The sequence below is a fragment of the Artemia franciscana genome, chromosome 4 (genome assembly GCF_032884065.1).
Source record: "Artemia franciscana chromosome 4, ASM3288406v1, whole genome shotgun sequence".
Lineage (NCBI taxonomy): Eukaryota > Metazoa > Arthropoda > Branchiopoda > Anostraca > Artemiidae > Artemia > Artemia franciscana.
The window spans coordinates 22,215,016-22,231,647 of NC_088866.1; the positions used below are offsets into that span (position 1 = coordinate 22,215,016).

A 16,632-nucleotide genomic window follows, 5' to 3' on the forward strand; every position below is an offset into this window, starting at 1 on the left:
TGTATCAAATTCCCAAAAACTGGGATGGTGCGAAAACAGACAAAAAAAAGTATAAGATATATTGTGTTATGAAAGCCTGATAAAAAAAAACTATCTATTCAAATACGTAGGTTCCTGCTCGTTTTTGTGAAATTCCTAAAACCAAACTGGGGTTGTGCTAAAAGAGACAAAAAAAGTAAAGACTTATTGTGTAAAGAAAGCCAGATAACCAATATTCAAATACGTAGGTTCTTGCTCATTTGTATTAAATTCCTAAAAACTGGGGTGGTGCGAAAACAGACAAAAAAAAAGTATAAGCTGTATTTTGTAAAGAAACCCTGATAAAGAAAAAAATATCTGTTCAAATACGTAGGTTGTTGCTCATGTTTATGAAACTCCTATAACCAAACTGGGGTGGTGCTGAAACATAAAAAAAGTAAAGCTGTATTGCGTAAAGAAAGCCTGATAAACAAAAATATCTGTTCAAATACGTAGCTTCTTGCTCATTTGTATGAAATTCCTAAAACCGACCTGGGGTGGTGCTAAACAGACACAAAAAGTAAAGCTGTATTGCGTAAAGAAAGTCCGATAAACAAAAATATCTATTCCAATACGTAGATTAGGTAGGTAGGTAGGTAGGTAAATTTTTATTTAAAACCTTTATATCATATACATATCAATTAGTCACAAAAAGGCCGTTCTAGCCTGTAATAGCGACTACATTTATGTTACTTTAATCATCAATAATACTAACTCATTAAATGCAAAAAAAGTGTATATATAAACATATACACACATACACACACACACATACACATATAATAACAAATATACACATACATACAAATATACATACACAACTCCAAATAATTACTCAGATTTGGAAAATTCTGGATAGCCCACTCTCATTCAATACGCTTCCCTTCACCATCCTGATCATTTATCATTCAAAAAATGTATTTTTAACCGGTGCTTAAGCTGTGGGAGAGTCTCTGACTCCCTTATATACTCTGGGAATGCATTCCAAATTGTCGTGCCTATGTGTCTTGTCACATGCCCCGATCGCTTTGTATTCCTTACCTCATTAATCAGATCATTTCCATGTCGGGTAAAATACTGATGGTAAAACGAATTATGTTTAAAATAACTTCTAAAAACTTCAGGTCCTAAATTATTCAAGCATTGAAAAACAAAAATGCCTATCTGCATATCTCTAATTTGACCTAAATTTAGTAAATTCAACTTTTTGAATATACTTAACGTACTATCAGTTCCTCGGTCATAATTTCCAATAATACGAACAGCTTTATTTTGCTGTACCTGTTCTCTTTTATAATTTGTGTAAAAATCACTTGCCCATATCATACATCCATAATTAATATAAGACGATACCGAATGGTACAATGAAAGCATTATTTTAGTTGGAAAAACAATTTAAGTTTACTCAGCATCCCAACACCTCTTGAAACTTTACATGAAATCACAACACTAAGTTTTTTCCTGCTGAGTTTATTGTCCACTATAAATCCCAGATATCGAGTTTCTTGAACTTCTGCTAGAGTAGTTCCATTATATATAATAGCTCCTGGAGAAGTGGTAGGCGCTGTTCGTATTCTAGTGAATGTCATAAAATTTGTTTTGGTTGTATTTATTGCAAGCCGACGTAGAGAGACGAATGTATGCAGTCCTTTTAATGCTTCATTAGCATTATCAGTAAGTTCATTGAGAGTCTTTCCTGTAACTGTAAGTGCAGTATCGTCTGCAAATGAAGTAATTTTGGCTCTTGGTATGTAAAACCGCATACTATCACAATATATAAGGTGTAATAGCGGACCCAAGACTGAACCCCGTGGAACTCCACAAGTAATTGGATAACATTTAGAAATCGAACAATCTAATATCACTCTTAAAAACCTTCCATTCAAATAAGATTCAAACCATTTAAAACATTCATCTTTATTCCTAGGCAACGTAATCTTTTCAATAAAATGCTAAAATCTACTGTATCAAAAGCTTTTTAAAAATCTATAAAAATCGACATACAAAAATTCCTTTTATCTAGTTCACTATTTACGGTATCCATCAGGTCCTCCAGAGCATGCACAGTTGAATGAGCTACCCTGAAACCAAATTGCGTCTCGGATAAAAATCCACATTTCAATAAATACTCATAAAGTCTTTTATGCATTGCTTTTTCATAAATTTCTGACAAAACTGGCAAAATCGATATGGGTCTCCAGTTTGAGATGTCGGTAAGTGATCCTGCTTTTGACAGCGGGACAACTTTTGCTAGCTTCAATGGATCAGGAAATTGTCCTTCTTTAAAAGATAGATTTATCAGATAGACTGATATGGGTACTACTGTGGGTAGTATGGATTTCAAAGCCGGTAGATTTAGTCCATCTATTCCTGCTCTGTTCGGCTTAACTGATGCTACAATTTTATTTACCTAATCTGTTGTACACGGTTCAATATTCATTTGTTGCTCATCACCTCGGTTGTCTTCGAACTCCATTGTTGATGGTCGGTCGCTAGGAATTTTGCTTTGGATCATTTTTCCGATATTCGAAAAATGGTCTGCGAACAGTTCAGCTACTTCAACTGGGTATCAGCAATCCTATCATTCGCTTGAATAGCTATAATTTGTTTTTTCTTCGTTCCTTTTATGACTTCATTTATAGCTCTCCAAGTCTTCTTCGGATCATTTTTATTTTCTTCAAAATAAGCTGCATAATAATTTTTCATATTTTTGCCTCCTTAGAGAGTTTGTTTTATTTCTATATTCTATGAACTGAGCGCGATTATCATCATTTGGCTGACTTGAATAATGCTTAAACAGATAATTTCTATGCTGTATCATATATAAAAGTTCCTCATCAACCCATGGTTTCCTAATAGAATTTTTTTTCAGTTTTACAGTTTTCACAGGGCATGTCCTGTCATAAATTTGGTTTAAAGTGACGTAAAAATTTTCGAAAGCTTTAGACGGGTCTTTTTCCTCAAGTAGAGTTTCCCATGATATTACTTTCATTTCCTCAGCAAACTTTTTCAAATTATTTGCTTTCAAATCTCTAAAGCTCATTTGCTGACCTTTAAATCTCTGTCTAGTAGTCACTTTCAAACACGCTAATATTGGGAGGTGATCCGATGCAGGGGTTAGTATAACATCCGCATGTGTTGTTCGTATTCTTTCCCCAGTGACGAATTAAAGATTCAAAACCATGCTTAAAATCTTCAAAAGATGCAATCGGAGGTTTATAAATCAGAATAAATAAAATTTTTCTTCCAATAACATCCATTTCTAACGATAAGCTTTCAAACTTACTTTCAATCCAAATTTCCATATCATCACGAATTTTATACTTGTCTGACTCTCTAACTAAAAAAGCCAGGCCTCCTCTACCTAATACTGAGCAACTTCTTGATTCGAGATGATAACCCGGAAAATCGTAAGACGAGAGCGGACTATCCTTACCAAGAAATATTTCACATAGGCCTAATAACTGGATTCTTTTTTGAGAAATAAGAAAATCAACTATTTCATGATAGGAAGATGTAACACGAGAATTCCAGCTGCACACAAAAATAATCATCATTTGGAGTAGTGATTCCTAAGCTATCAATGTATCTACTCGGTTTCGCTGGTTTAAAACTAGTTTCTGAATTTTCTGACGCTATATCACACAATTAAAGTTCATCAATATCAAATGGCTCACTTTGTGTGAGCCACACTTTGTGTGATTCTTGCTCATTTGTGTGCAATTTCCAAAACCAAACTGGGGTGGTGCTAAAACAGACAAAAAAAAAGTAAAGACTTATTGTGTAAAGAAAGCCTGATAAACAAAATATCTGTTCAAATACGTAGCTTCTTGCTCATTTGTATGAAATTCCTAAAACCGACCTGGGGTGGGGCTAAATAGACAAAAATAGTAAAGCTGTAAAGAAAGCCTGATAAACAAAAATATCTATTCAAATACGTAGGTTCTTACTCATTTGTGTAAAATTTCCAAAACTAAACTGGGGTGGTGCTAAAACAGACAAAAAAAAAGTTAATTATGTAATGAAAGCCTGATAAACAAAATATCTTTTCAAATACCTCCTGGGTAGTCTCCTACTTGTAGTTTTTATTGGAACATCATAGAGGATTTGGACCATTTAGATAAGATCCAGGTGTTCTGTCATCCTGTCATTTTTATTTGTGAGCAATTTCTATTTTTATAATTATTTATTTGTTACGTGTCAAAATTAAAAAAGGGTAATTAAACAAGGTATAGTTAAAAGGATAAATCCAAAATTGGGCAAAAGACAAAAACCCCTCTAGTTCAGGGGTAATCACTATTTAGTACAACAGTCATAAATTTAGCTACTGGTTCACCGGCTTGTATAGAGTCTGTAATATGGCACTGATTTGCGCGCTATTTCTGTGCCTCTAGAGTGACTAAAAAAGAACTTCAAATATTTTTAGGATGAGCCTCATATGGGCTGTCTTGAGTACTTTCCGAAGAGAGCCAGTATGAGTAGATGAGGGGCTATAGAGTAGTTGCATAGCCGAGTAAACAAAAAAGGCTTTGAGCTTGTGTTTGAAACGAATGATCCGTATGACTTCCGAAAACGGGAGCAGACGTGAGGGATCCAAGCCGACCCTCCGCCCTTCAACGTGGATGTATCACGCAGGTGCAGGCACAAGAAATACTCGCAGGGTTTAGTCAGGATATTACCGTTGTTGATAGGGAGCCTGCTTCGTAGTTTTTTTTAAAGCTGTTGACGAGGAGGAGATGAGTTAGAAAAGGGCTTAAGCTCCAAAAAGAATAATTTTGTGTTTTTAATTTCGACACAGAAGTACAATTTCCCTGAAAGATATACGTTAGAATCTATCGTCTCTATCAGCTGTTCGAACATTTTTTAAATGCTTGTTGTTTTTTTCAGCCGCTACCAGAAACAACGATCAAACATTCCTTTGAAGAAGAGAAGTCACCTCCTGTCCGGCCAATGAGAAGAAAACACAAGCAGAAAGCCGACTCTGGGACGCAGACAAATTCATTTGAAACCCAAACTTTAGATAGGAAACGCCCTTCGAAAAGTTATTACCTTGGCGAGCTCGGAAACGACTTTAAAAATGAATTCAACGACAATAGAACGATAAAAGTAGATGATAATAATAAGGTCAAATCCTCCGCCACAGCTCAAAGAAGAATTGAAGAATATAATAATAAGGTTAATGCTGCTGTTGATAGTGATTATGTCTTGAGGTCACAGACTCTTCCAAGATCACCAAAGAAACACTTTACGCCACCAGAAAGCCCGAAAGAGAAACCTGTGTTTGGTGAAAGGAAGAATGATGTAAAATTTGAAGCAAGAGAAATTAAACCTCCTCCAAGAGTTTCTCGAAGTCAGAGCTTTCAGCAGAAGCAGAATAAAGTTCATCCGCAGCCCCGATTTGAACCATTCAAAGTCACATTCAATTCAAATGACGAATATCTTAAAAGCCCAGGAATAATTTCTAGTATCAGCAAGAGTCAAGTTGACTTGACAAAAGGTGATAACGAACTAGAGAGAAAATATGAGAACGCCGCACTTTACACACTCCCAAGGAAACGTGCCGAAAATAAAGAAATAAAAAATATATATTATCACACTGAAAAGCAAATTGATCTGAATGGACCAACAGCTAACCCAGCTAAGACTATAAGCAAAAGTACAGTTAACCTTTCACAACCCTTCAGAACACTAGAACATGACGGCAACTTTAAAAGGTTCTCCCTAAATCCAGAGAATTCTTACCGCCCCCAAACAGAACGAAAGGAAAACAGCCCCCAGCCCCCTTTAAGAAGGGAAAAAACAGTTGGGGAAATTCGCTTAAGCGCAGGAGTTCAACAAAAAAAGCAGCTTTTTGAACAATCTCTTCCGAAAGATTCTTCGACTTTGCCACGCGTGGTTGGTGGTAAGATTAAACCGTCTCATCCGCTATCAAGAAGGCAGACTTTGTCGCCAACCTCTTCTACTGACGAAAAAAGACAGAAGTATTTACAGAGCTTGCTAAGGACTGCTCCAGAACTATACATGACACTTCATGGAAATGAAGAATCTGGAAATAAGGTAAGAATTTAGGCTTGAACTGAAAATGAGTAAAATGTATGTTGCTACAAGTGTATCTCTATGATTCCTTATATTTTTTTACATGATTCCTATCTTACAAAATATTTTCTTACATAATTATATATGGTTATTGTGTGATTACTGTGTCTTTAAAATTATATGTCTATAAGATATTTAAAATACATGTAGTACCGGGCGCCCGGCGGCTTCGTCGCCGGGTCTCGGCATCAGGCACGCAGAAAGCTTCTATGTATAGATTCTCAGTGTCACTTGTCTTTGAAACGCAAACAATTTGAGTCTTTTCTTGATGTCATGGCGTCCAAATGGACCTTAAATTTGAAGTAGTGCCTTTGTGAAATTATGTTTTTTTATTGGACTTTCAACTTTTGTGTCGGCTTGTCTTTTGTCATTATGACAGACATATCGCCGAACCTTTGTTTCTTTTAATTGTTCAGGTGATGGGACAAAACCTTCTGTTTTTGCCTTGGTTTGTCTTTTGTCATTATGAAAGACATATCGCCGAACCCTTGTTTCTTTTAATTGTTCAGGTGGTGGGACAAAACTTCTTTTTCTTCCAACGATTTATCTAGTCCAGGTTTTTGATTGTCACGGTATAATAGGCACTGATAACCTTATCCATGTCGAAATGTAAAACCTAACTATCGCACTCGCTATCATTTTCAATTTGTTTGATTCGTTTTACCTTGGCTTCTATTTCGTCATTATGAAATTCATACCGCCGAAACTTTTTTTTTAACAAAGGTATGGTAGGAATTGATGAACTTATCCCAAACCCAATCACCATCGTTATCATTTTCAGTTTTGCACGTTCTTTTTAGTGGACCTTCAACTTTTGTTTCTGCTTGTCTTTTATCATTATGAAAGATATATCGCCGAACCTTTGTTTCTTTTAATTGTTCAGGTGATGGGACAAAGCCTTCTGTTTTTGCCTTGGTTTGTCTTTTGTCATTATGACAATCTGTCATATGACAGATTGTCCTAATCTGTAATTCCCTTTTTATGCAAATTGAATCAAATAATCCTCATTTTTAAATTGCTTCTACTATAACAAATAAAGTACCTGACTCACCACCTCCTCCTTTAGCTAAAGCTGAGAGCCTAGCATCTCCCCTTTTAGTCTCCGTTTGAAAGTCTTCTTCTAAGGGCTTCTATTGGAGATGGTAACACATTGAGCTAGAACGCTTTTTTTTAGGTTGGTTCTACTAGAATGAATAAAGTACATGACTCTCCGCCTCCTCCTTTAGTTAAAACGGAGAGCCCTTCCTCTCCCCTTTTATTCTCTGTTTGAAAGTGTCCTTCTAAGGACTTCTATTGGAGACGGTAACACATTGACCTAAAACGCTTTTTATGTGTTGATTCGGCTAGAATGAATAAAGTACCTGACTCTCCACCTCATCCTTTAATTAAGGCTGAGAGCCCGTCTTTTCCTCTTTTATTCTCCATTTGAAAGTCTCCTTCTAAGGATTTCTAGTGGAAACGGTAACACATTGAGCTAAAACGCGTTTTTATTAAGTTGATTCTGCTAGAATGAATAAAATACCTGACTCTCCACCTCCTCCTTTAATTAAGGCTGAGAGCCTGTCCTCTCCCCTTTTATTCTCCACTAGCTGTTGGGGTGGCGCTTCGCGCCACCCTAACACCTAGTTGGCGGGGCGCTTCGTGCCCCCCCGCGCGCGTAAGTCGTTACGCGCCATATAAGTTACGCGCCATTGTAGTTGTATCCCTGTGTCCCACCTGTGAATAGATATATATATATATATATATATATATATATATATATATATATATATATATATATATATATATATATATATATATATATATATATATATACATATATATATATATATATATATATATATATATATATATATGTGTGTGTGTGTGTATGTGTGTTTTTAACTACGTAAAACATGCGAATATAGAACATTCTTCGCTGTCCCATTGTCTGTGCATATAAATAGATTGTCAGGTTTACTGACTCTTGAACATGCAACATATAATTTTCCATGGGAAAAACAATCCTTATTCAGATCTATACCTCATTATTCTAATGATGTGTCCATGTGTCCCGGTCGTCATTTATATTCCCTGTGTCCCGGTCGTCATTTGTGTCCCGGTGTCCCAGTTTGTAATTTCTCTTTGAGTGTCCCGGTCGTAATGTATATTCCCTGTGTCCCGGTGTCCCGGTCGTCATTTGTGTCCCGGTGTCCCGGTCTGTAATTTCTATTCGAACAATCCCTGTGTCCCGGTCCTCATTTATATATCCCGCCTGTGCCCCCGGCGTCCCCGTTGTAGTTGTGTCCCTGTGTCCTGGTCGTCATTTATATTCCCTGTGTCCCGGTCGTGATTTGTGTCCGGGAGATCTCTACCTCATTATTCTAATGATGTGTCCCTCTTTCCCGGTCGTCATTTATATTCCCTGTGCCCCGGTCGTCATTTGTGTCCCGGTGTCCCGGTCTGTAATTTCTTTTTGAACAATCCCTGTGTCCCGGTCGTCATTTATATATCCCGCCTGTGCCCCCGGCGTTCCCGTTGTAGTTGTGTCCCTGTGTCCCGGTCGTCATTTCCCTGTGTCCCGGTCGTGATTTGTTTCCGGGTGTCCCAGTCTGTAATTTCTCTTTGAGGTTCCTGGTCGTCATTTATATTCCCTGTGTCCCGGTCGTCATTTGTGTCCCGGTGTCCCGGTATGTAATTTCATCAGTTGACAAACATGACGTCAGTCGACAAACAACTTCATGACGCATACAGCTCAATCCTTATAATGACGTCACTCGACAAACATGACGTCAGTCGACACACAAACATGACGTCACTCGAACCACAGACACACAGACAACTTATTTATATGTATATAAATAGATAGATATACATATTGTGATTCCTCGGCAAGCTTTCTGTTCTTACTTTCTCTATTAGCCGCAAGCTTGTTTTCTTGCTGTTCTTGTGATTCCTCGGCAAACTTTCTTTTCTTACTGTCTCTATCAGCCGCAAGTTTTTTGGCATAGACTCTTTGAGCAGCTTCCTCGGCTGTTGCCATTGTAGGTTCTTCAGTCATTTTACAATTAAACATTTTTCCGTGAACGAATGTCTTAAATACCTTTAATGACGTCATCGTCATAATGACGACATGGCGACCTGATGACATGACGTCACTCGACAAACAGACACACAGACAACTTATTTATATATATATAGATAGATAGATTGGAAAGTCTTCTTCTAAGCACTTGTAGTGGACACGGTAATACATTGAGCAAAAACGCGTTTTTTTTAGGTTGATCCTGCTAGAATGAATAAAGTACCTGACTCTCCACCTCCAACTTTAATTAAGGCTGAGAGCCCGTCCTCTTTCCTTTTATTCTCCATTTGAAAGTCTCCTTCTAAGGACTTCTAGTGGACGAGGTAACACATTGAGCTAAAACGCGTTTTTTTAGATTGATTCTACTAGAATGAATAAAGTACCTGACTTTCCACCTCCTCTTCTAATTAAGGCTGAGAACCCGTTTTCTCCTCTTTTACTCTCCATTTGAAAGTCTCCTTCTAAGGATTTCTAGTGGAAACGGTAACACATTGAGCTAAAACGCGTTTTTTTAGGTTGATTCTGCTAGAATGAATAAAGTACCTGACTCTCCACCTCCTCCTTTAGTTAAGGCTGAGAGTCCTCCTTCTTCTCCAGACACTAAACGAGATAACGCTCGAAAGGATCGCGTCGATCATGTATACACGAGTACTCCAGCATTGAATAGGTAAGAGTTAGAAAAATAATATTTCAACTTCTTATATTTATTTTCATAACTTTACGGGAAAGACTAATAGACTCAAAAGTGTAATAGTGTGTGTAAGCTTTGATCTCCAAAATGACAAAAAAAAGCTCCTAACAGAGAATCTTTGAAACTAAAAATTAAAGGATTGATCGGTTAAGAGGTATATTTTGTTTTTAAATAGTTATAAAACGTTGAAAATTGAGTGAAAGTTATAAACTGAAAAGTTATGAAAAAGTACTTGACAGCTTTTTGCTTCTGTTTTCTAGAGTTTTTATGCTATTGTTCCTAGTCTTAGGCAAAGATTTTAGAACGAAGATGTTGGAAAGGCATTTCAAGACGAGAAAGCTATTAATTGCTGTAAAACTAATACCTATTGCATTGACCACCCATACTCTTCTTCAAAACAGGTTAGCTGTATGTAAGCTCCGACAAGAATAGGGTTTCGATTATTAATTTTTTGTTTTGCAGAAAAGAGCTTCGACATTTATTTAGCAGTCTGGGTCGGTGTGGGTGTGTGGGGGGGTGTCATTAGAGGGGTTCTTTGCCTGTTATGTAATTTTATTGGACGTTGGTGTATTTATATTTCAGCTCACTAGGGCCATGGAAAGTTAATGAAGTATTGATTGCAAGGTTTGTTAGCTTACGCATCTTTTATGTATTAAAATCGATTTATATAGTCTTTTAAAGAAAAGATTAGACTTCACTTCAAAGTTTTTTTAGTTTGACGAATACTCTAGACACAGTTATATTTTCTTTAACACAGATGGTGACATCAATTAGATGTTGATATTGTCAAAATCTACATTTGTGGATATTTCTTCCTTGAGACACTCTTCTAAGCATAATTTTCATGGTATAATTTAGAGTTGATACCATTCCATCCGAAGAACTTGTCAATATGTCAAAATTTCGAATAGTGAAATATTATTCCCTCTAGGGAATGTATATCGAATAATCTAATTTTCATACCCCTCTGAATAATATCATAACTGCTTGTGATCAAGTATGTGCGTTATCGTGTGTCATCAAGTTTAGCACGTGACTTGAACATTTTTGTCCAGGTACTTGTTATTAATATGCTCCTCCCTGCCTTATTTATCTTTCACATGGGTATGACTGAATAGTGCTTTATGCCCGTCTAAAGCATCTGAAAGTAAACATTCAAAATGTTAAATCGTTAAATGTTAAGGGTTCACTTTTTTTATGATGGTTTATGCTCCGCATCTTCTGTGCGAATTTGTAAGTAGGCAAAAATAAATTTATTTTTACACCATGTGTAAACCCTTCGTTATTTATGGATTTTATTTCTATGCTTTGGGGTAAAAAAAAGAAACCCACTGTAGGTATGTCATTGGAATCGATATGATGCGGTTGGCTTGATATTTAAGCAAAATTTGAAAATAATGCAACACCTCTGGGCAAGCCTATGCCTAATGTGCTTTGTCATTTTATGCACCACTTCTTTTCATATGTTACTTTATCTTCTTAGCGGCATATATGCCAATCTACCCTGCACTGGTGACAAAGTTTGTGCTTCACTACTTTACACTGTTGATTTTTTTAGTGTTTAATTTCATTTTTGTTAGTTTATTTTTCTACTTCCTAAATTAAAAGTTGGCTTTATTGTAAAACAGGTTCTAATATTAGCAGGACCAGAAACCTTTCTGCACCCAAGATTTACAGTTTTCTAGGTTTTTCTTTTGCTCAACATTTCCTATAGTGTTTTTTTTTTACCACCACTTCTTTTAGGACGCCTGAGGGCATTCGAGGTCAATACTATGCACCAGTGACAGCGCTTAGTTACTCAACAAATACAAAATCGTATCAGTCTCTTGGTCCAAATCAAAGTTCTGGATATGGTACTGGCTCACGTAATAATCTGTATTCACCCGTTTCCTCGAAAACACTTGAAAGAGCCAAATCCCCTTACAGCTCTGGTAAGCTACTAAAATAATTAATAATTTTCTAGTTCCTCATTGCTCAGTAGCTAGGTGAGGTGCTTTGAAAAGTTACTGAAATGATTACTGATTTTTTGGCTATTGAATACTCAGTAGCTAGGTAAGTTACTCTGGTAAGTTCTGAAGTAATTACTGATTTTCTAGTTACTCATTACTCAGTAACTAGGTAAGCTGCACCGGTAAGTTACTGAAATGATTACTGATTTTTTAGCTGTTGTTTACTCAGTAGCTAGGTAAGTTACTCTGGTAAGGTACTGATTTTCTAGTTATTGAATACTCAGTATCTAGGTAAGTTACTCAGGTAAAAGTGATAAGTTCTGAAATAGTTCCTGATTTTCTAGTTACTTATTGCTCAGCAGCTAAGTAAGTTACTCTGGTAAGCTATTGAAATGATTACTGATTTTATAGTTATTGAATACTCAGTAGCTGGGTAAGTTACTCTGGTAAGTTACTGAAATAATTACTGATTTTCTAGTTACTTATTACTCAGTAGCTAGGTAAGTTTATTCCAAAAAGAGAAAAACATAATTGAGAGTGAATGAGTGAAAGAGAAGGGGAATATCTTAAACTTGATGTGACAAGAATGTTAGAGGAAAATCGGATCTTTATCAAAGTGTTTACAAGTCAATGAAGCAAAGAAATGAAAGAACTAAATTAAAAACTTTAAAGAAATAGACACTAAAGAGTTTTTTTTTCTTGTTGTTCAAGATAGGAGATTGTTTAATGCAGGTTCTATGTATAAGATTTTTCTGTCATGACGTTCCCAATGGTATATTTTTTATTTCGACTCGATTTGGTAATGGGTTAAATTTTCCGATTTGGTAATGGTCGATTCGGTACTTGGTTCCAGCTACCGCTGCAGCCAAGTTGAACTTTTATTCGCAATAAAACACATTTCGTAATAAATATAAGTTCATAAAGTAATACGTGATTATTATTGATAATCTTTCGTAATGTGAAAAAGAACTGAGCGTTATTCGCACTATATAATAATGTTTATTTGTTTCTAACCCTCAACAACCGCAGAAAAGCATAGCGATAAAAAGAAAGAAAAAAACACTTTAATAGACAACAAACCCTAGAAGCTAAATCAGAGAAGTAAGGGCACATTGGGTACCAGCTACTTAGATGTGGACTGGGTTAGTTTATCATCAAGCTCCGTAACTTTCAAACTGATATCTGCGACAGCTGAGAGTCCAATTACAAATATAAAGTTCTAACGTTTATATCGTAGTGGCATAAGCGATAAAAAAAAAACTGAGAAGCTAAAAATAACTATGATCAGCCAGAACGGATATCTTTATAATGAGGAAGAGGATAGATTCCAGAAAGAAACCAAGCTGAATAATCTGCAAAACCGAGTATAATACAGCGAAAGATGTTCTATTGTATCTGGTGTGATTAAGGAACAGTTTAAGAATAAATTTACACAATTTTCTTCTTCCAATCAGTAAAGTCGGGATGCATCTTAGGATTTGGTTTTAATAACATCAGTTTTCAACTACTGAAAAGGAGTAACCAACGAGATAGAAAACGATAAAGAAGATAGGCGGGAGGAAAAATAGGAAACCAACTATATAGTAAGCAATAAAAAGGATAAGCCAAAAGATAAACAGTATAAAGAGGAAGCCGACGACAAAGAAAACGATACATAGGATACGACATAAGATAAGGAAGAAACCGTTGAGATAAAAAGCAATAAAGAGGATAAGCCAAAGAATAAAGAGGGAACCAGCGAGATAGAAAAGGACAAAAAGGATATGGCAAAGAATAAACAGGATATTGAGATAAAAAACCAAAGAGATGAAAACCGATAAATAAGATAAGAAGGAACCAACAGGATAGAAAACAATAGAGGGAATTGGGCATAGGATAAAAAAGAAACTAACGAGATAGCTATGATTCCTAGTCGAGTCGTAGCGTTGCTATGAATACAACTTATTCACACTCTGAAAAACTAAGAGAAGTGTAATTGCTTGTGAAGTATTGAAGTATCAGGAATAAAATGTTTAAAAGGGACATTTCTGATTTTTTTTTTTCCTAAACAAAACTTCGTTAATTTTTATTTTTATTCTTCAATAGTGAAAAACTGCGTTTACGCTTTTCTGTCTTGTTATACATGGTGCTTTCGCTGTGTTTATATTCCAAGAATTGGCAAACTTTTCCAAAATGGAAATCGAAAAAACACGTGACTGAACTGCTAAATAAAACTTAAGTAAGCAACTCTACATGTCTTAAATGTGAGTTTAAGTCAAGCCAAATAGCTAATTTAAATCACCATTTTTCTTGAAGGACACTAGAAGCGTCCCTTTTTTGCTTGTTTTGGCGCATCAATCCCAAAGATTCTTGACAACCCTGATCAGAGTAGGTGAGTTTTCTAAGGCTCACAAGGAAGTATACTTTTTTCTACGGCTGTCATCCGACAAACCGTTGTTCCAAATGTTCCAAACTAAGTTGTTTGTAGTTATGCGCAGTTTTTACTTATACGTCTACCAATTAAAAAAGGCGTGATCGAAATTGTAGCCTAAAATGCGTCAGGCAAAAAAAAAAAAAAAAAATAAATAAAATCTGCCGAGATCTTTTTAGGTCAATTTGATTAAATCTCTTATGAAGAGTACGGACGAGCCTTCATTTGTAACTCGGACTAAAAGTTACATAACATCTTTTGTAATGCTACAATGACTTTTAATGCTAGAACAAGGACAATAAATTTATTATAATAAATAGATGACGGAACTATTTTCTGAGGAATTAAGGAAGTGCAAAATAAATGATGCTAATATTTAAGTACAAGATCAATAATGTTTATGTGACATTATTCACAGTGACCAGGCTGGATTTCATCCAGGATTTGTGCTCTTTCCGGGGGTCATTCTCTTCGGGAGGAGGGGTTCAAAAAAGTTTAAAAAGTGCATACAAAAAATTGTGTGCATTTTTGTCATGTTTTTACGAGTCGGACAGACATTTAAGGAGAGGAGGAGGTTTTAACCCAATAACCTCCCCCGGGATGAGTCCTTGTAATCAGGCTTCATAAATAAGGATAAAAATACTCAGTTTTTCATTAACAAATGTAGTATATATATTTTTTCTAAGTTTCCGTTATTGTTTAATAGGAAGTACACCTCTTCCTGCCAGTTCCTTCAACTCCCGGCGTGATTCGCGGGACTTGATAGCACCTCTTCGCTCTCCTCCACCGGAAAATTTCAGTGAAACTATCCGTGTGAAGTCAAACAAACCTCAGACCTTTGGCGATGCTGAAACCGATTATGTCCAACGCTACTCTAAAAAGACAGTACCAACAAAGGATGGATACACAATGGAGGTCGTCGAAAGCTCTGAAAATACTACTCATAGTCGATCTAGGTATTTACGCTATTTTTAACTACTTTTATTCTCTCTTGGGTTAAATAATTTGATTATTTTGATAAGAAGAAATGTTTGCTTCGTTTAGACAGAGGAAACCTAGGGATAAGGGCTCAATAAGTAATAATTCTAAGGCATAGATAATTTCGGTATCTCAAAAAGAGGAAGGTTAATACCGCTTGCGGCAGGGAGGGGATTTCAGGGGTTGCATGAAGCCATTCATTGGGTACGAAACGGTTTAAGGGTACGAAACGAAAAGTTAATATCAATATTCAACAAGAGGGATACCAATATTTCAACTCTAATCATTTTGGGAAGAAGGACGTATCGGAAGGGCTTTTGGCCAAGCCTTAGGAACAGACGGGTCAAAATGTGCATCCAGCATGTGGTAAATTTCAGTTCTAGGTCTGATTGTAACTATGCCAAAATTCTAGGTCCAATGGGTTCTTAAAGACTCCCTGAATGAATCACTTGCTTGTTCATTTATACCTGTTTCGGAAAGTTTTTTTTAGCGACTAATGTGCTTCTAAAATCATACCTTCTATGATAGCTTATGCTTTTTCTCATTCTTTTTGTTGCCCATTCTTTTGTTCATTCTGTAATTGTAGATTTGTTGATATGGGTAAATATAGAAAATATGGGGAGAATGAGGGCCTGATTTCATTTTGTGGCTATAAGCAAACGTTAAGTTCCACGGTATGTTATGTGCAGTCGTTTCCAAAGCTGAAAAACATGTATCACATTTTTACACAGTTGCATCAATTGGAGGGAGAAGTGCCCCCCCTGAATTTTTGACCTCTTCTTCACCTTAATCGAAAATTGTTGACTAAAAAATTTCTCTTTTTGGTATTCTTATCAAAAAAAAAATAAAAAACAGTAAAACTGCCCCCCTAGATTCTGAGAAACTCACTCCCCTCCCCTATTTTTATTAAATTAAAGCCACTGAGTTTAAATCAGAACAAAACTAGATTTTCAGCTTTTGCGGGAATAGGTCTAATTTGTATCAGGTATTGGACGGAGAACAATGTGCAAGTTTAGAAGTTTAAAAGCTGAGAACAATAAAATGAAACAAAGCCAAATAGATTTCGTTAACTATTTTTTACAAAAGAAACTTACACATTTTTAGAACACCCAAGTTATTTTTAATAATAAGAAAATGGACTTTAAGTTGAACGAACGGTTGGCCAGCTTCAAACTTAAGCTGTAGAGAAACCACACATATATTTTTTTTTTAATATCCTTCCAAGAATACAATTTATAATAAATATCTACAATTCATTTGTATGACTTTTTATCCATAACAACAAAATTACAATGAATGTTACCTGGCTTAACTGCTGAAAAAATTTAATTTTTCGAAAAATAAGAATTTACAAGGACTGAGAACTTTTTCTTAGAACAATTAATAAAATAAAATCTTAGCCAATATTCGGCTACAGGAAAAACTA

General features: G+C 35.8%; 1 protein-coding gene across 1 annotated transcript in view; it reads left to right on the forward strand.

The window, feature by feature from the left end:
• Nucleotides 1–16,632, forward strand: part of LOC136025725 (uncharacterized) — a 49,080-nt gene that overhangs the window by 31,903 nt on the left and 545 nt on the right. The window contains exons 9-12 of the mRNA XM_065701710.1: nt 4,906–6,075; nt 9,694–9,845; nt 11,613–11,800; nt 14,935–15,184. Coding sequence (XP_065557782.1) covers nt 4,906–6,075; nt 9,694–9,845; nt 11,613–11,800; nt 14,935–15,184 — 1,760 coding nt within the window. The remainder of the gene's footprint in view (nt 1–4,905; nt 6,076–9,693; nt 9,846–11,612; nt 11,801–14,934; nt 15,185–16,632) is intronic.